At 48.5% G+C, this 20043-nt stretch overlaps 1 protein-coding gene and 1 long non-coding RNA gene across 10 annotated transcripts in view; one reads left to right on the top strand and one right to left on the bottom strand.

Moving 5' to 3' along the window:
• LOC123137238 (probable protein transport Sec1a) overlaps positions 1–20043 on the top strand; it is an 84108-nt gene that overhangs the window by 55744 nt on the left and 8321 nt on the right. For 4 of the 9 annotated variants that reach the window (XR_006467948.1, XM_044556900.1, XM_044556899.1 and 1 more), the window contains 5 exons: positions 31–204; positions 2548–2673; positions 2754–2849; positions 7255–7368; positions 7453–7530. Coding sequence is in view for 8 of the 9 variants with exons in the window: in XM_044556900.1 (XP_044412835.1) it covers positions 31–204; positions 2548–2673; positions 2754–2849; positions 7255–7368; positions 7453–7530 (588 nt within the window). In the remaining variant the exon portion in view is untranslated. Of the gene's footprint in view, positions 1–30; positions 205–2547; positions 2674–2753; positions 2850–7070; positions 7140–7254; positions 7369–7452; positions 7531–7669; positions 14787–20043 lie in introns of those variants that run through there. The other 5 variants (XM_044556904.1, XM_044556906.1, XM_044556901.1 and 2 more) reach the window with 5 other exon arrangements.
• LOC123137239 (uncharacterized) lies at positions 11308–15767 on the bottom strand. Its single transcript, XR_006467949.1, has 2 exons — positions 11808–15767; positions 11308–11619 (listed from the first exon to the last, which is right to left on the bottom strand). It is a non-coding gene; the product is annotated as an uncharacterized lncRNA (long non-coding RNA).

Here is a 20043-nt window from a genome sequence, read left to right as displayed (position 1 = left end):
AAACACTTATCTTTATTTCACTATGCACAGGGTCTACGCCTGGCTTTGTACAAAGGATTACATGTCTTGCCGACAAACTTGTACAAAAAGGGTTGCCGGGATGCTCGGCAACCACGCGTCATGTGTAGAACTTGCGAAGATGCTCAGTATTCCATGAGTTGCGCACCGGAGTGCCATCTTCGATCTCCAGACGGACTGCGCCAGGTCTGGATTCTTGATTCTGGGCCTCCTTTCACATGACACCACACATACATCACCTTCGTGCTGTCAACTCATGTTCCTAAACTAACTATGCAACTTCTGTTTGCTAGTCGGCTCATTGATTTGGATTGTCGTGTTATTCTGGATTCCAACCCGGTTGGGATTGGTCCCCGGCGCATGACTCTCAGCGCCTTTGGGAGCTCAACTGGTTGTGCCTTCCTTCCCCTGGGTCCTCTAGCCAGTCAGACATCACCACCCCTTTTGCTTCAACTGCCACCTCCACCACCTCCTTCGCTCAGTGACATAATCGACTGGGTCACATATGTGGCTTTTCTTGTCTTCTTTGGTTAGGAGTGGTGTTCTAGGGTCTATCTCCGGTGATAGTTTACTTAGTTGTAGAGCTGTAAGCTTGGCAAGCACATACAACTTCCCTATCGCTCTAGTAATTCTGTTTCTCAATGACCTTTTGGGCTTCTTCACTCTGATGTATGGGGTCTTATCCTCTTCGTATCAAAAGGAGGTCACAAATAATATATAATTTTCATTGATGATTTTTCTCGCAACACTTGGATCTACTTTATGTCGTCTCATAGTTAAGTGCTTCAAATTTACAAGTCTTTCGCTACCATGGTTCACACTTAGTATGATTCCTCTGTTCGAGTTCGAGTACCTATCTTGTGCGCTTCGTGGTTCTCCTTCTAAACATGGCACCTTTCCTCAGTATTCCTGTCCTGGCCCCATGCTCAAAATAGGTGTCTGCACGCAAACATCGCCTACGAAGCTCGTCTTGTTGCGCGTGGCTTCTAGCAGGAGTATGGTCATGAATATGATGAGACTTTTGCTCATGTTGCTCATATGACCCCTATTCACACTCTTTTGGCTGTTGCTGCTGTTCCGCAGTGGTCCATCTCTCAATTAGATGTCAAGATGCCTTCCTGAATGGTGAGCTGTGGGAAGTGGCCTATATGCAACCGCCTCCTAGATGTACCGTCTCTGATGGCACTGTTTGTCGCCTCTGCCCCTCACTTTATGGGCTGAAACAAGCTCCTCGTGCCTGGTTTGAGCGTTTCTCCGCCGTCATCACAGATTTCTCTTCTAGTACTCATGATCCTACTCTGTTTATTCACACTCATGGTCGCACCCTTTTGCTCCTTTATGTTAATGACATGGTTATCACAGGGGATGACCACCAATTCATTGATTTTGTCAAGAAACGTCTTCATGAGCAATTCTTGATGAGTAATTTGGGTTCTCTTTGCTACTTTCTTGGACTTAAGATCATTTCTTCCCTTGAGGGCACTTATCTCTCTCAAGAGAAGTACATCCAAGGTGTTCTCACTCGTGCTTGCCTCACTGATCAGCGCACGGTTGACACCCCTATGGATTTTGTTCTTCATCTTTGTCCTGGTGAGGGTGAACCACTTGCGGATCCCACTTGCTACTATCATCTTGTTGGGAGCCTTGTCTATCAAGGCATCACTCGTTTTGACATTTCTTATGTTGTGCAGATTCTGAGTCAGTCTGTCTCTGCTCCCACTCAACCTCACTAGTCGTGTTCTCCGTGTTCTTCGTTATCTTTGTGGGACTGTGACCCGTCACCTATTCTTCTCTAGCTCTAGCTCTCCAGCTTCAGGCCTACTGTGATGTGATTTGGGCAAGCGATCACACTGATAGCCGCACTCTTTCCGCCTATTATGTTTTTTTGGCTCCTCTCTAATTGCCTGGAAGACCAAGAAGTAGACTGTTGTATCTCGCTCCAGTGCAGGCTGAGCTGCGCTCTATAGCCTCCGTGATTGCAAAGATTACTTGGACGGTGGCTTTTTCAGGATTTTTGTGTTTCCACTGCTGCACTGACGACCCCTTTGCTCTCCGACAGCACGTGGCACTCAACATTGCCCATGATCCTGTGAAGCATGAGCTTACCAAGAACATCGGTATGTGCCCTCGGAGCTTCAACTTGCTTATTTTCTGACCCCTACATGCGTTCTCAGGTGCAAGAGAGGACTGTGGCCCTTCAGTATGTGCCCTTGGAGCTCCAGCTTGCTTATTTTCTGACGGAAGCTTAGACACGGCCACAACACAGCCTTCTCCTGTCCAAACTCAGTCCGATCCCCCATGAGTTTGAAGGGGGAGTTGGGGGGGGGGGGGATGTTAGAACATGGTTATGGTTGAGCTGTGTGTGTAGTTACCACATTGTGTAGGGTCTTCTTTGCTTATTTCCCATGTATATGTAATGGCTGTTGGCTCGTTCAATACAACTGGGTTCATTTCATAACAATTACATCTCACAAGATAACGTTCGGTCATGTATCACATCCATTAATAATTAATTACTGCTTCATGCAGATTGCAGGAAAACTCAATGTCATAATAAGGGAGCAATGTCTTAGAGATGTTGGACAACTAGAGCAAGATCTTGTATTTGGTGATGCTGGGACAAAAGAATTAATCAATTTTTTTCGGACACAATTGGTATTTTTTAATTTTAACTACATAGAATGACACATTGGATTTCTTTGGACATTATATTTGGATATTTACTGACTCTGTAGGGTGTAAGTCGTGAAAATAAGTTGCGTCTGCTCATGATTTACGCAGCAATCAATCCAGAGAAGTTTGAAAGCGATAAGGGTACAAAAATGATGCAGGTAATCTTTCCTTTTGTATTTATTTGTCAACTTCACGATATCTTGTGCTTAATTTGTGTAAGTTCTCGATTAAATTCTTTGTTATATTTTCGGCTGCTGCCATATTTGTTTTGGTTCCGATGTAAATGTTATTTTGCCTGTACATATATGCAACACATGTTAACATCTTGAAACATTATTTCAAGACATGCTTTGTAGTGATAGCTGCAACTTGCAAGACCTTAGTGTCATCGAGGATGTTCTTGATTTGTCTTTTCCATGAAGGATATAGCCCACTTTGTTTTATGCACTAGACACATAGTGTTAAACGATATATGGGTTAGTGTGTTGAATATATCGAAGCATTAATGTTTCACCAAGGGAACGACCATGCATATGTTTAAGTTGTATATAACTGTGTATTTTTCTAGTTCTATATGTTTAAGTTGTATATAACTGTGTATTTTTCTAGTCCTATATTCTTCCAGTCCTATGCGTGTGTATATATTGGCCTTTGTCCTTATAGAAATCCAGGTTACATATTTCCTCGCATGGTATTAGAGCCAATTGAAGAGAAGCTTGTCCAACATCGTCTGAGATGGTTTGGGCATATCCAGCGCAGGCCTCCAGAAGCTCCAGTGCATAGCGGACGGCTAAAGCGTGCGGAGAATGTCAAGAGAGGGCGGGGTAGACCGAATTTGACATGGGAGGAGTCCGTTAAGAGAGACCTGAAGGATTGGAGTATCACCAATGAGCTAGCTATGGACAGGGGTGCATGGAAGCTTGCTATCCATGTGCCAGAGCCATGAGTTGGTTGCGAGATCTTATGGGTTTCACCTCTAGCGTACCCCAACTTGCTTGGGACTAAAGGCTTTGTTGTTGTTGTTGTTGTTGTTGTTGTATGCAACTATCCTCCGTCCCAATTGGTATATTTTTGGTCTCGGTCCCTTCCAATCTTCATTTTCTTGATTGCCTTCCGTACACCATCGATGCAATGCTTTGTACCCTTTTGCGGCCACCATCACCAGTCTTTCCGTCCTCGTGAACTCATCTACCAACTCTTTTCAGTAGTGACATCATCATCTTCACCATTTGTCGGTGTAAAATCCGATGTAAAATTCGGCAGGTCCCTCGATGGGGTACCGCAACTAGTGCGATGACCCAGAGAGAAATAATCATGGGGTGGCATGCATAGAGGATCAGATTGGGTGTACACGAGATGAATGATTTACCCAAGTTCAAGTTTAGGCCCGCGAGGTGAGGTAATACCCTACTCTTGCATGTCGAGAGAGAGAGAGAGAGAGAGAGGGAGGGAGGGAGGGAGGGAGGGAGTACCCTTGGTAAGGGACACCATCAGTAGCCTTGATCCTTCGGCCTGCTCACGAAGTCTTCATTGACTTCTGAGAGATAGAGCAAACCACACGCCGAGTCGACTGCAGGGCAGGAAACAATGTGATATGCCAGTTTTGGATGCCTAAAGGGGAAGCCGGAGCAGGCTACGCGAGGCGCGTGCGGCATCCGACCTCCTGGTCTTGGATTGTTGCTGAAGATGATCGGCTTCCAAAGAGCTAGCTTCGGCGAGCCTGCGAAGCTTCGTGATTTCTTCGTCTTCTGCAGAGACTAGGGGCATGATTAGTGCACCCGGTGGGTGTGTAGCCTTCGAGTGACTAGGAGAGTTGGAGGGTCTTGTGATGGCAGTGGTTGAAGAAGAATACCATAACCGACATCACCGACGTCGAGGCCATCACAACTTTCAAGAACGGCTAGAACGAAGAGTGGCTCACCCGTGAGATGGGCCGGACTCCCATCTGGACCATGATCGAGAGTCCCCAGCGAGTTCGCTTCCGGCGACGAGGCTTGGCAAGCCAAGCAGACAACACGGAAGTCCTCAAACTCTCGGGGCGACCCTGGCATGCACGGAGTGAAAGACGGGTGGAGCCGACCTTGCCACAACAACAACCGAAACTGCAAGCGCAAGGAGCCCAAGCTTGAATACCACGTGAACATTGAGTTCGGGGCCCAACGCAACAGCGGCAGCAAGGGCGCGAAGAAGCGCCAATGGCAGCAAAAGGAAAAGGGCAGAGGCCCGACCTATGGCAAAATTATGAACATGCCCTGCCACTACCACTCCTTGAAGGATGGCCCGTCGACCACGCACACCAATAGGCAGAAAGCAGGCTGACGGATAGCCAACGGTGGAGAGGACGACAACCACGACGAAAGGCCGAATCTGCTCAACGACGGCAGGCGCGGGGACGACGCAGGTGGTGCCGCCCTAGCAGCCCAGAGCAACACCTTGCCGGCCGACATACATATCAGATGATCTTCTCTAGTGCATAGTCAAAGAGGACCCAGAAGGTGTCAACCCGGGAAGTTTACGCAGAGATGCACACGATAACACAGTTCCCGGGCTGGTTCGAGTCGCAGATCTCTTTTGATCAGTCCAACCATTCGGAACATATTCCTCACCCTGGGAAGGCCGCCCTGGTGCTCGACCCCATAATTGAGGGTTGCTACCTCAACATGGTTCTGATGGACGACGACGACAATATCAACCTGCCGTAATTGGACACGATGAAGAAGATGGCAATCCCGCCCTCCCGCCTCTAGCTAATCAAAACCAGGTTGCACGGGCATCATTCCCTGCAAGGAAGCCAGCGGGCTTGGCCAGATCACCCTCGATGTGGTCTTTGGCATGCTGGAGAACTACCGCCTCGAGACACTGTTGTTTGACGTGTCCCCTTCAAGAGCGGTTACCACGCCCTCCGAGGCCGGTTGGCTTTTGCCAATTCATGGCAATGCCGAATTACGTTTATCTCGAGCTAAACATGTCGTGGCCTAACAGTGTTATCACGGTGTCGGGTGACCATTCAGATCCATCCAGTGACACGTTGAAGACGGCGCAGATCGGGGCCAACATGGTCCCCAAATAGGAAAGTGCACTCTGCGAGTTCCTCCGTGAGAACTGGGACATTTTCGTGTGGCAGCCTTCTGATATGCGCGGTTGACATCGAGGACGGGACCTGGCGAGATCCGGCGACAGCGGGAAGCCGGGGTCGAAAGTAGCCGAAACAGCAGCGGTGGGGAAGAGGCAGGATGGGAGGTGTGGGAGAGCAGTGACGACAGGAGGTCAGCATAGCTGGCAAGGAGAAAGATGGTGGCACAAGATTAGATTGGGAAGGCGAGTTGCGACGCCCAAAAAGTCCCTAAACTTGGGCACATGATACCATGTTATGGATGCAACCTATCTCTATTGCATAGCCCATGGGGTGTATATATATTACATCAGACTTGAGGTACAAGGAATATGAAACATAGTCTAATAGGACTCCTAGACCAATACTAACACACCTTAACATCTTTATCCTCGGCTTCCCGAGTTCATTTCAGTCTTGCAATATACCTAACCTACTAGAATTAAGATACTGAGCTCATGCCTTAACTTGCGAAACTTAGCTTCATCTAGTCGCTTGGTAAAGCTATAGCTAATTGTTGATCCGTTACAACATGAGTTAAGACTATATCACCTCAATAACATGATCCCTAAGAGGAAGATGGTTGATGTCCTATTACGGTGGTTACTTGATTTGCCACAGGGCTTTCTGCATATTTCCCAGACCTGTATGTGTATATATATTGACCATTGGCCTCATGGAAATACAAGTTGCATATTTCCTCACAGCATAGATAGTTGAACATTCTTCGTTTTTGTAATGAGATGAAGACTTTGGAGAAATAGGCACATCCACCTGGTAGATTTGACGTCCGACGGCAGGTAAATAGTGAGATGGTGTGGCAGTCTCTCGAGGCCTCCTTAGTAGGTACTTCATACGAGTTAATGATAACTTGTCATGCACTTGCTATAACAGGTAGCACTTGCATTTTGTAGCAATGCATATTGTACTTTAATACCTGCCAGTGGTGACATTTGACAGAATTCTTGACCAGGGAAGATTTTATAAGAAATGATATATTGCTACCAATCTGCCACCCATAATACCACTAAATTGATAACACTTGAATATACGACACTAGCATGCACAGACACATACAGTTTTCATACTGGAACGCATGACTATCCTGGTACCATGTATTTGTAGATTACGGATAAATAGTAAGGAACTGTGAATCTGAGCATGTTCCAATGTTATTTGATTGCACATGATTGAAAAAGGTTTTGTTATCATTGTTGTATTCCTTGGGTGCCCCTTTAAATCTTACTGTCAAGCAAAACTATTTCAGAACCACATTGCTGGTAGCACCTATAAGTGACAATGAAGTGGTATCAAGTATCAACTTGCTGCATGAGAGGTCTATAACTTGCATTTATTCTTCTGTTCAAGCCTGTAGTCCTCCAAGTGATCCCATGCTGATTCTATCTGTGATCATTTAGCGGGAAACTTTAAGATATTATGTTTGTTGACAGTTGGCAGGATTATCTGCTGATGACATGATTGCTGTGAATAATATGCGCTGCTTATGCACTGACACAAAAAAGTCCTCAGGAGGAGCTTTTACACTGAAATTTGATGTTCAGAAGGTAAAAGTTATAGGTTCCAGCTTAGCTTGTATGTATACAAAATTTGAATGTCAGAGTTTACTCATTTGTTCGTATTGAAAACAGAAAAAACATGCACATAGAAAAGAGCGAACAACGGAACAATCAGCATGGGCACTGTCCCGATTTTATCCGGTTCTGGAGGTATCTACTTGAAACTACATCTATGTATCTGCCCAACCATGTCCATTATGATTCTTTGCATGGTCTTTTATGTATTTTTCCCTTCATGTAGAAGTTCTTGTTTATGCACTTCCTTACCTCTAGTGCTGGTTTCATGTAGTGTGGGTATTGCGCCGAAGCCTTGGACCTCTGCGGTGCGACTCCAGCCAGGGAGGGGTTGTCGCACAGCATAGGCAAGGGAAGAAGTATCAGATGGGAGATAATTTGATTCTTTGTTGCTAGCCTGATCTGACTAGGACGTGGGCACTATAAAGTGCATACAAAAGACTTGAGGCCTAAGGCTAGGATCCTAGCAAACGTGGAAAGGACTATACAAACTAGGAAACAATTTCTAGAGATAAGACCCTACCAAACTTCAAGATGCAGATTTGTTTCCTAATGTGATCTGCTACCGGTTGCACCAGCTAAGCCCACACGTGACAGCTGGTTTCACCCCAATCTGCTAAGCTATCTCTGACAACTGCAGCAACAGCAACAACAACTTTAGGCGCAAACAAGTTGGGGTAGGCTAGAGCTGAAACTCACAAGATCTCGAAACTGACTCATGGCTCTGGCACGTGGATAGCTAACTTCCATGCACCCCTGTCCATGGCTAGTTCTTTAGTGATATTCCAGACCTTCAGATCTTTCTTTACGGACTCCTCCCATGTCAAGCTTGGTCTACCTTGCCCTCTCTTGACATTATCAGCATGCATTAGCCGTCCGCTATGCATTGGAGCTTCTGGAGGCCTGCGCTGAATATGGCCGAACCATCTCTTCAATCGGTGCTACCCTCACATATATCATCATTTCAGACCCGATTCTTTCTTTTGTGGCCGCACATCCATCTCAACATGCGCATCTCCGCTACACCTAACCGGTGAACATGTCGCCTTTTAATCGGCCAACGCTCAGCCATACAATATTGCGGGTCAAATCGTCGTCCGGTAGAACCTACCTTTTAGCTTTTCTGGCACTCTCTTGTCACGGAGAACGCCAGAAGCTTGACGCCACTTCATCCATCTGGTTTTGATACGATGGCTCACATCCTCATCGATATCACCATCCTTCTGCAACATTGACCTCAAATGTCGAAAGGTGTCCTACTGAGGTATCACCTGCCCATCAAGGCTAACCTCCTCATGCTTAGTAGTACTGAAACCGCACCTCATGTACTCCGTTTTAGTTTTACTAAGTCTAAAACCTTTTGATTCCATGGTTTGTCTCCATAGCTCTTAACTTTCTATTAACCCCCGCCCAACTATCATCGACTAGCACCACATCATCCGCAAAGAGCATACACCACGGGATATCTCCTTGTATATCCCTTGTGACCTCATCCCTCACCAAAGCAAAAGGTTAAGGGCTCAAAGCGGACCCTTGGTGCAGTCCTATTTTAATCGGGAAGTCATCGGTGTTGCCATCATTTGTTCGAACACTTGTCACAACATTATTGTACATGTCCCTTGATGAGGGTAATGTACTTTGTTGGGACTTTGTGTTTCTTCAAGGCCCACCACATGCCATTCCGCGGTATTTTATAGTAGGGACTTTGTTGGGACTTTGTTTTGGCAGGCAGGTCAAGTGCCATCATTGCATGCACCGGCATTGCTGTCAAGGTGGTTTTCGCCAACACCAATCTGCCACTCCAGTGTAGTAGAGAGGCTCGCCAACTTGGTAACTTGTCGGCCACCTTATCCACCAAATGCTGCAGTTGAGCTGGGGACGGTTTGCGTAGCCCAAGGGTAGGCCAAGGTATGTGCATGGGAATGGGAGGATTTGGCATTTGAGCTCCTCCGGAACTATATCCACCTGCTCCGGACTGCATCTGATGAGATGTGCAGAGCACTTGGCCAGGTTTATGCAAAAGCCAGATGCCTTCCCAAAGTCGTCTATCATTCTGACACAGGCTCTCAGCCCCTCTTGTGTCTGGCGCCACAAATGTCATGACGTCGTCCGCATATATGGACATACGGTGGTGAAGTCCCACAGTGGCTAGGGGAGGCAGAATACCCCGCTCAGCAGCAGCCCGCAGCATGAAGTGTAACCCGTCCATCACTAGGACAAATAGCGGCGGGGATAGGGGATCCCCCTGCCGCAACCCCTTCTGGTTGTAGATCACCTCGCCGGGTATGCCATTCACCAGCGCGCGAGTAGACGAGGTGGGTAGCAGCCCAGGATCCAAGCTCGCCAACGATGACCAAAACCAAGCTTGTGCAGGACCTCAAGTAAGAAGGCCCAATCCACAGTATCGAAAGCCATCGTAATGTCTAGCTTTAGCATCGCTGCCGCTTTCTTGGAGCTGTGCAGTTTTTGGGCCATCCCTTGCACCATCATGTAATTATCATGTAAGCATCTGCCGCGATGAATGCACTTTGATGCGATCCAACAAGTGTGGTCATCTTGGAGCCATCCTAGTGGCAAGCACCTTGGCCACTAGCTCTGGGAAACTATGTATGAGACTTATCGGCCGGTAGTCTCTGATCTCCACGGCCTCTCCACGCCTATCCAGGCAGGAACCCAACAAGTTGAAGAACTCGTCCACCGCATCTGCCTTATCCTCATGATCTGAGACCGGAGTGCCCTCCACATTTAATGATGTGATGGACCTCCTCCTCCTATGACTTGCGTGGGCATGGAAAAATTGTGTGCATGCGTCACCTTCCTTGAGCCACGTGATCCTCGATCTTTGCCTCACAATCGTCCTCTCAAGTGAGGCCAACCCGAGTAGTTTCTTCTTGAGCAGCCGCCTAAGCGTTTGTTCCTCTACCAATAGCTCTCTGGATTCCATAGCCACGTCCAATCTCTGGATAACCTCGTTGGCAATGAGGATTTGTAGCTTAATGTTGCCGACAAAACGATCACTCCAGCTTGCCAGCTTGCAACCGTAGCCTTGAGCTTAGCCGCCAGCCTCTTGAAAGGGTTTTGCTCCGGAGTGACTGAGTTCCATGCTTGCTGGACCACCTCATGGAAGCCATCAATTCTCGTCAAAAAACTCTCAATATGAAGCCGTGTCCGCCTTCTGTGATCTGGGACCAAGCTGAGGAGCAAAGGGCAATGGTCAGAGACACTAGTGCTCAACGCCGTTGGGAAAGATGATGGGTATAATGGCTCCCACTCCCCAGAGGCGAGGCATCGATGCAGCTTCTCCAAGCTTGGCTGGCGACATTCGTTAGACCATGTATATCTACGACCATTAAGATAAAAGCCGCACAACTCCAAGTCTGAGATCTGGACGCTTCACTAAAATCTAGATCAGGCCGCCTCGTTGGCTTCTGCTGGCTGCTGCTCCTGGGCGCGATGCTTCGCACGTCCGCCCCTACCCAGCTCGCCTGCCGGCCCTGCAGGTCCACGGCTGCTGGATTCCGCTGGACTGCTGCCTCTTGTCTGCCTGCGGGTCTTGCGCTGCCCACCTATCCAGCTTCCCGCCGTCGTCTACCCCACCAGGCAGACCAAATTGAGGTTGCCTCGTTCAGCTCAGGGCCGGTAGCACACCTCCCTGGCCAGGACGTAGGCCGCTGCTCCGTTCGCGTGTGCTCCTGGCCGTTATGATAGTCTTCAGAGTCAAGCCAAAGGGGGTAACAAGATGGTACATCAGAGAAACACACCACATCAGTAGAAGATACAAGATAAGTATTAAGAGAAGATGGATTGTCAAAGGAAGATGGCCCATCAAGAGAAAAACATTGCACAGAAAATCATAGCCCACAACAACCGACGGCGAAAAAAGCTCAACGGCTAAGACAATGGGCACAGATCGACAATGCAAAAAGAGTCCACGAAAATCGTATAGAAAACAACAAGGACAAGTAGGCAACAAAAGTCCCGATCCTGACGATGTTTATCTGCCTGAGACTTGATTCTCTATTGAGCATGCAGTAAGTTGTCACGCAACATAGCTAGAAAATCCTCACGATCCAAGGGAGGTATGATATGAGGAATTGTACCAAAATTCCGCCATTGGCAACCAACGCTTCCAACGAGCTGGACTGTCATGAACAGCACACCGCAGATACTGCTCTAAGCATTGGTTTACACGCTCCGATTGGCCATCCGTCTGTGGGTGGTAGGCTGTAGAGTAACAGAGTTTAGTGTCAATTTTCGTGAACAATTTCTTCCAGAAACTGCTAGTGAATACTTTATCACGATCAGAGACAATGAAAGCCAGCACGCCATGAAGACGGACAATAGTATCAATGAACACAGCTGCCACGGACTGTGCTGTATACGGATGTTTCAAAGGAAGGAAATGGGCATACTTTGTAAAACGATCGACCACCACCAAAATCACCTCAAATCCCTCTGATTTGGGTAACCCATCTATGAAATCCATGGTTATGTCTTTCCATGGGCGGTCAGGAACTGGGAGGGGTTGGAGCAGACCACCAGGCACTGTTCTTTCATGTTTTGCCTGCTGACAAACTTGGCATTGTCGAACCCAGTCCGCCACCTGTTTCTTCAGTCCTACCCAATGAAAAAGGTTGGAAACCCGCCAGTAGGTAGCCCTGACCCCAGAATGACCTCCAACTGCGCTGGAATGCAACGCACTAATCAATTTGGTTTGTAAGGCAGAGTTGTTGGGTATCCAGAGGCGACCATTGTAGCGAATCAGTCCTTGGTCCAGGGAATGACCAATGTGCATCAGGACTATGTACAGCGAGCTGTGCAAGTAACTCCATGGCCACAGAGTCAGTTTTATAAGCGTTGAGCACCTCCTGCATCCAAATGGGTTGACACACGGAAATGGCAGAAATAGTATACACTTGACGAACACGAGACAGTGCATCAGCAACATTATTGTCAGAACCCTTGCGATATCGGAATTGGAACTGGAGACCCACCATTTTGGCCATAGCTTTACGTTGCAGATCTGAGGTCAGTTTTTGATCCTGTAAATGGCACAAACTCTTATGATCAGTGACAATGGTAAAGATACCTCGCTGGAGATATGGCCGCCACTTGTCAATCGCCATTATGACAGCTAAAAATTCCTTCTCGTAAACTGACAGTTTCTGATTTTTAACACCCAACGCTCTACTAAGATAAGCAATGGGATGATTGTCCTGGGAGAGAATAGCACCAATGCCTGTGGCTGAAGCATCTGTTTCCACTTCAAAAGGTTTACTGAAATCTGGCAAGGCTAACACAGGAGCACTGGTCATAGCTGTTTTCAGGCTTTGAAAAGCTACAGTAGCTTGTTCAGTCCACAGAAAGCCGTTCTTTGTCAGCAACTGAGTCAAAGGCCATGGTTCCATAATTCCGGACAAACTTTCGATAGTAACTCGTCAGCCCAAGGAATCCCCGTAGTTCAGTAGCATTGGTAGGCTGAGGCCATTGTTCCATAGCCAGAGTCTTTTCTGGATCTGTAGCCACACCTTCTGAGGAAATCACATGGCCCAAATATTGAATTTCCGTCTGAGCAAAAGAGCATTTGGAAAGCTTCACAAACAACTGATGCTCACGCAAGGTCTGCAGTACCGAGCGAGATGCTCCAAATGTTCCTCCCAAGTGGTACTGAAAACTAGAATCTCGTCCAGAAACATGATGACATACTTGCGATTAGCTGGAGCTAAAATGTTGTTCATTAAGCACTGAAATGTTGGTGGTCCATTGGTCACCCCAAACGGCATAACACAAAATTGGAAGTGTCCTGAATGTGTCTTGAATGCAGTCTTCTCCTCATCCGGTTCATGCATACGGATTTGGTGGTAACCTGCCCTGAGGTCCAGCTTGGAGAAAGTTTTTGATCCTGCCAGTTCATCAAGTAATTCATCGACAATAGGAAGAGGGAATTTGTTCTTCACAGTGATGGCGTTGAGTTTGCGGTAATTCACGCAGAAACGCCAGCTGCCGTCTTCTTTCTTAACCAGAAGTACTGGAGAAGCGTATGGGCTCATGCTAGGTTTCACAATCCCTGCTTTGAGCATCTCTGCCACTTGTCGTTCAGTCTCATCTTTCTGTTGTGGCGAGTATCGATAAGGCCGAGAGTTAGGAGGATTATGTCCCACTTCCAAGGTAATTGCACGATCATACACTCTGTGTGGAGGCAGGCCAGTTGGAGTTTCGAACACATCTTGGAATTCTTGTCAAAACTGCAGCTAAATCTTCTGGATGCGAGCCCGACTTAGAAACTGCATTACCGGAAGAAGGATCAACCACTGCCATAGCCCAAACATCATTGCCATGCAGAGCTTTGTCCAATTGCTCTATCGACGTCGGTTGCAATTGCATAGGGGAAACAGGTTGAACACCTTGAAGGGAAATCATAGCATCATATGTACAAACTGTAACGATTTTCCCTCCCAATCACAAGTCATTGGACTGTGACACTTCAGCCAATCCATCTCCAAGACAGCATCATATGCTCCCAGCTGTAGCACTCGCATTGGTGTTTCAAAAGTGTGACCCTGTGCCCACCAAGTCAAATTCGGGGCCTGAAACTTGGATTCCATAGCTTGACCATTTGCAACGGTAACTTGCACTGATGGAACAGCGACCAAGTCCAACGAAGCGCGCTTGGCAAAGTTTTCATCCACAAAGTTGTGACTACTGCCTGAGTCCACGAGGGCTAACATGACTTGGTTGCTTACCAGAGCTCGGATGCGAATTGTTTCAGCATTATCAGCCCCAGAAACAGCATGAGCCGAGATCTCACAGCATTCCAATTTTTCAGGTTCACTCAGTAGCTCCAATGCTTGGACAGCATCTTCAGTCAAAATTTCACCGTGCTCTCCCAACTGGATTGTAAGGAGCTGCATAGGCTTTTTACACTGATGTTCCTTACTATATTTCTCTCCACAACGAAAACACAGTCCGTTGGCACGGTGATAATCTCTTAACTGACGTTCTCTGCCAAAATCATCCGTGTTTTTCTTCTGCACTGGAGGAATAGGTGAAGCTGTAGGAAGACTTGACTGATGATGTACAAAACGCTGAAACTTGGGTTTGCTTTTTTGAAATTCCAACTCTTCTTCCTGAATTCTGGCCAAACAGACGGCTCTAGTCACACTGGACGGGGCTTGTAATCGGACTGCTGCTCGTATCTCATCCTTGAGGCCCAACAAAAACTGAGATGAAATTTTTTGAGTTCAGAGAAGGATCGATAGCAATCAGGTGATACATGGCTATCTCAAATTCAGTTTTATACTCCAGAACTGTGCCCTGTTGTTTCAGTTTCAGAATATTTGTCATGTGAGACTCAAATTCACCGTGACCAAACTCCAATTCAATCTCGCTAGTAAACTCATTCCAGTGCCAATTACGCCGCCGACGTTTGAACGCCTGGCACCACAGTGCGGCATGCCCATCCAAGTACAGAGTGGCTGTGGAAACCCACTGATGCACAGGAATATGGTACATGTCAAAGTAGGTAACAGCGAGGTCGAAAGAGCCTGGGGTTTTCGCCTGAGAAACGAGGAAAATTGTGCTTGGGTGGCTTAAAGTAGTTGGCGTAGCCGTGGCCCTGGACATGGTCACGGCGGTGCTCCTCAACCTGCTCACGCTGATAATTGTAGCCCCTCTGATGTTCCTGAACAGGCTCCTTCGCTGTGACTTGCTCCTGCCTGTACCCGCGATGATGCTCCTGTTCCTGAGCAGCTACTGGTTCTACTGGGGAGGTGGGCGCAGTCGCGAATCCGGTACCTGCAGCTTGTTCCTCGGGCGTTCCCAAAAGCGGCGGCTGGATATTGGCCAACTGCGGGGGCGGGTGCGTGGCTGACGACGTGCCGGTCTCCGGCCCACCCGTCACCGTGGATCCCCCGGTTGCGGCGCCCAGCTCGGCCTGACGGTGACGAATCTCATCCACGCTCTCTTGCGTGGCCTCGATATGTTTGCCTAAGGAGGAAATTCGCAAATCCATGGCGTCAAACTTGGCGAGGAGTGCGGTCAGCGACGCCTGAAGACTCTCCGAGTTCTCTCCCATGGCGGCGATGACCAGCTTGGTCTGGACGGAAGGAAGCGGCGGCTTCGACGGCGCCGTTGCTGCTCGCTCCGAATCCAGCGAACCCTGCTCGGGATTTTGAGCAAATTTTGCCAAAGCAAATTTCACACCCTTTGCAGTGGAATTTTACCGCCGGATCAAGAGGATTTGAGCGTAGTCGGACGCGAATTCATGGCTCTGAATACCAATTGTGAGGACCCAAGGAGGATCTCACAGGAATTTGAGAGAGAGAGGGACGAACTGGAAGAGATTGCAGAGAAAGGGGAGATAGATTCAGACGTTTCTATTCTTCGGAGTTAACTCGTTCCGTACATAGCAGAGGTATATATACCCACACACAAGCCACAGCTTACACATACACCATGCTAGGCCCACTGCCAGTCACACATTGGTGTCGCCCACCTGCCGAGTGGACCTTGGGTCCACCTGTCGGTTGTCCGGCGACGTCGTAAAGGATGGAACCGTGACAAATTTCTCCTAGTTCATCTTGTTAGATTGGTTGCAAGTTCTACCTGCATTGGTTCCACTACTACTGCTGATCTTGAAATGGAGTCCCTGCTGTTAGAGGAGCAACTTTGTTGTATTGCATAGGCCATGGGGCATTTATATATTACAAGGGACTTGGTGGTATAGGTAAGAACGTCTAGACTAATTTGGACAAATACTAATACTCCTTAACCCCTGCCCTCCCTCCCCTGAAATGCAAAGCATGTGCAATAGCATTGCATTTGAAGAAGTATAACACTGAAAGAAAGGGATAATCCAAAATCCATGTCTTGGGAGTGTCGTCTTGGCATGGAGTCTTTAAAGCTTGTTGAGTCAACCCAAAAGGGTAAAACGGGAAGATGGCACATCAGAGGAAGACAACTTTAGGAGAAGATACAAGATTAGTGTCAAGAGTGTTAGAGTTATAATATAAGTCATGTACCCCTTTGTATTTATCCCGTTGTATACGGGGTTTCCTGCATATGTTCCACACCTGTACATGTATATATATCGGCCTATGGCCTCATGGGAATATAAGTTGCTTATTCCTAACATGGTATTAGAGCTAGGTCAATTTTTTTTTGCACGCCGCAACTCGTGCTGATTGATCCGCCTCGTGACCGTCCTCTGTGGTCGTCGCTCTGTTCTCTGTCGCCGCCGTGTGGATCGCCAGGCTGGGTCGCTGCCTTCGCTCTCGCTCGTACGATTCCTCACGATCGAGTCAACGCGTGTGCTGGGCCGCTCCCTTCGCTCCCGATCGAGAGTTCCTTCTCCTCTCGATCGAGTCCACATCGTGCTCCCCGATCCCGTCGTCACCTGCCGTCTACGCGGGATCTCGCCGCCAGCCGTTCCCCCGTCTACAGTTCACCGCTGTCTGAAGTCAGCCGCGCTGGATCCCGCCCCCGATCGAAGCCCCAGCCGGCCTCTCTCCCCAGCCGGCCGCTCGTCCTAGTCCCGCTCGCAGTGGTCGTCTCGATCCCAGCCGGCCGCAAGTGACGCAGGCCCGATCATTTCCCTCCAGCCGGCCCGGTCTGCTCTGGACTCCGCAGGTCCTGCTCTCTCATCAGATACTGTTGATAAAAAAAACAAAAAAAATGTCTGTTGCGTCGGGCTATGTTGCTGTCCCTCGCTGTCCGGTGATCTTTGATGGTACTAACTACACCGAGTTCACTGGCTTTATGCGCATTCACATGCGTGGCATCCGTCTCTGGGGTGTTCTCTCTAGCGAGGTCTGCTGTCCGCCACGTCCGGTTCCTCCAGTTGCCCCTACTTTGCCGACTCCACTTGTTCTTCCTACGGATGCTAATCAGGCCGCCAAGGATGCGGCTAAGCTTGCTGATGAGGCTGCTGATCGTGCTTATGATGAGAGGGTTTTGGCTTATGAGGAGGCTCTTCAGACATATCATGGTGCTCTGTCTGTTTACACCCAGTGGCTTGATGATGATGCTCGTGCTGCAGCTGTTCTCACTGCTAGTGTTCTGCCTCAGTTTGCTTCTGAGTTTCTGGGTCTTCCTACTGTCTTTGAGATGTGGACCTGTCTTCGTCAGCGCTATCAGCCCTCTGGTGATGCCTTATACCTTTCTGTGGTCCGTCAGGAGCATGCTCTTCAGCAGGGTGACTCTACTGTTGATGACTTCTATGCACAGAGTTCTGCCATCTGGCGCCAGCTTGATTCTCTCCGCAGTGCTGGTTGTCGTACTTGCCCCTGTTGCCAGGCTGTCCAGGCCAATTTGGAGTTTCATCGCGTCTACGAGTTCCTGTCTCGGCTTCGTAAGGAGTTTGAGCCCCGGCGTGCTTAGTTGTTTGCTCGTGGCCGTATTTCTCTCATGGAGGCGCTTTCAGAGATTCGTGCTGAGGAGACTCGCTTATGTGGTGCTGGTTTGCTGGAGGTTCCCTCTGTGCTCGCTACTCGGGCTTCTTCCACTCCACCTGCTGCACCGACCCCTTCTCGCTCGAGTGCTCCGCCGCTCTTGCCCACGACTTCTGGAGGCTCAGGTCGCCCTCGTCCACATTGTGACTACTGCAACAATGATGGTCATATTGAGTCCCAGTGCTACACGAAGCGGAAACACCTCCGCAAGGCGCGATCATCATCTTCAGGGACTTCGTCATCTCCCTCGACAGCTTCAGCCATTGCTTTGACTGAGCAGGATATTCTGAGACTTAAGCGTCTGCTCGCGGCTTCAGGTTCTTCCTCGACGGGTCCTGCTGGTTCTGTGACTGATGCTTCCCGCACTGAGCAACCGCCCTCTACACAGTCAGGTACATCCCCATGGGTTCTAGACTTTGGAGCTTCTTTTCATATGTCTTCTCATTCTTCCACTTTGTCCTCTCTTCGATCGCTGGATTCTCCTGTTCATGTCTTCACTGCTGATGGTACTCCACTTTCTGTTGCTAGTAGAGGCAATCTTTTCACTCCTTACTCTGTTCCTGATGTTGCTCATGTTCCTCGACTTACCATGAATCTGTTTTCTGCCGGTCAACTTACTGATTCTGGTTGTCGCGTCATCCTTGACGTTGACTCTTGTTCTGTCCAGGACCGTCGCACGCACACTCTGGTTGGGGCTGGCCCTCGCCGCCGTGATTCTCAGGGTCTTTGGGAGTTGGACTGGCTTCATGTTCCTTCCGCTGCCACCACCATCGCCAGTTCCTCCGCTTCTGTCGCCTCCGTTACTGGTTCCTTCAAGCAGTGGCATCATCGACTTGGTCATCTGTGTGGTTCTCGGTTGTCGTCTTTAGTTCGTCGAGGTCTTCTGGGGTCTGTCTCAGGAGATGTCTCTTTAGAGTGTCAGGGTTGTCGTCTTGGCAAGCAGATTCAGTTACCATATTCACATAGTGAGTCAGTGTCTAAGCGTCCTTTCGATTTAGTCCATTCTGATGTATGGGGTCCGGCTCCTTTCGCTTCAAAAGGTGGTCATAAATACTATATTATTTTCATAGATGATTTCTCTCATTACACATGGCTTTATTTCATGACTTCTCGTAGTGAGGTGTTGTCTATTTATAAGCGTTTTGCTGCCATGGTTCATACTCAATTCTCTTCACCCATTCGTGTTTTTCGTGCTGACTCCGCTGGCGAGTATATCTCTAAGATGTTGCGTGGTGTTCTTGCTGAGCAAGGAACTCTCTCTCAATTCTCTTGTCTTGGTGCTCATGCTCAGAATGGTGTGGCTGAGCGAAAGCATCGACATCTTCTTGAGACGGCTCGTGCATTGATGATTGCTGCCTCCCGCCTCATTTTTGGGCTGAGGCCGTCTCCACCTCCACTTATCTTATCAATCTACAGCCTTCATCTGCTCTACAGGGTGGTGTTCCTTTCGAGCGTCTTTTTGATCGTTCTCCCGATTATTCGATGCTTCGCTTGTTTGGTTGTGTTTGCTATGTTCTTCTTGCCCCTCGCGAACGCACCAAACTGACCGCTCAGTCTGTTGAGTGTGTCTTCTTAGGCTACAGTGATGAGCATAAGGGCTATCGTTGTTGGGATCCTATCGGTTGTCGGATGCGTATCTCTCGAGACGTGACTTTTGACGAGTCTCGTCCCTTCTACCCACGCCCATCTTCCTCGACCTTTTCAGTGGAGGATATCTCTTTCCTCACTTTTCCTGACTCACCTATCACCCCCGTCGCGCCTGTGCCTATTCGTTCCACTCCTGCTGCTTCTCCACCTCTAGTTGATTTGCAGCCACCATCTTCCTCGGTCTCCTCGCCTAGCATGTTACCGAATTCTCCACCTTCATCTCCGGTGACTTCTTCGTCGCCACCCCCCGATTCTACCTTGGCGATTCCTCCTTCTATTGTTCCATCTTTTCCTCAGCATTACACTTGTCGTTCACGACCTGTGGATGCCTCTGTGGATGTGTCATCATCTTCCTCTCAGCCTACTTATGGCTTGCGTTCTCGTCCTCGTCCGCCTGTTGATCGCTTTAGATTTCCTACCGCTGGTGCTGCTGTTCTTGAGCCGACTTCTTATCATCAAGCTGTTGTTCATCCTGAATGGCAGTTTGCGATGGCAGAGGAGATTGCTGCTCTTGAACGCACTGGTACCTGGGATCTTGTTTCTCTTCCTCCCG

The sequence above is a fragment of the Triticum aestivum genome, chromosome 6B (assembly GCF_018294505.1).
Source record: "Triticum aestivum cultivar Chinese Spring chromosome 6B, IWGSC CS RefSeq v2.1, whole genome shotgun sequence".
NCBI lineage: Eukaryota > Viridiplantae > Streptophyta > Magnoliopsida > Poales > Poaceae > Triticum > Triticum aestivum.
This window is presented reverse-complemented; position numbering and strand designations above follow the sequence as displayed.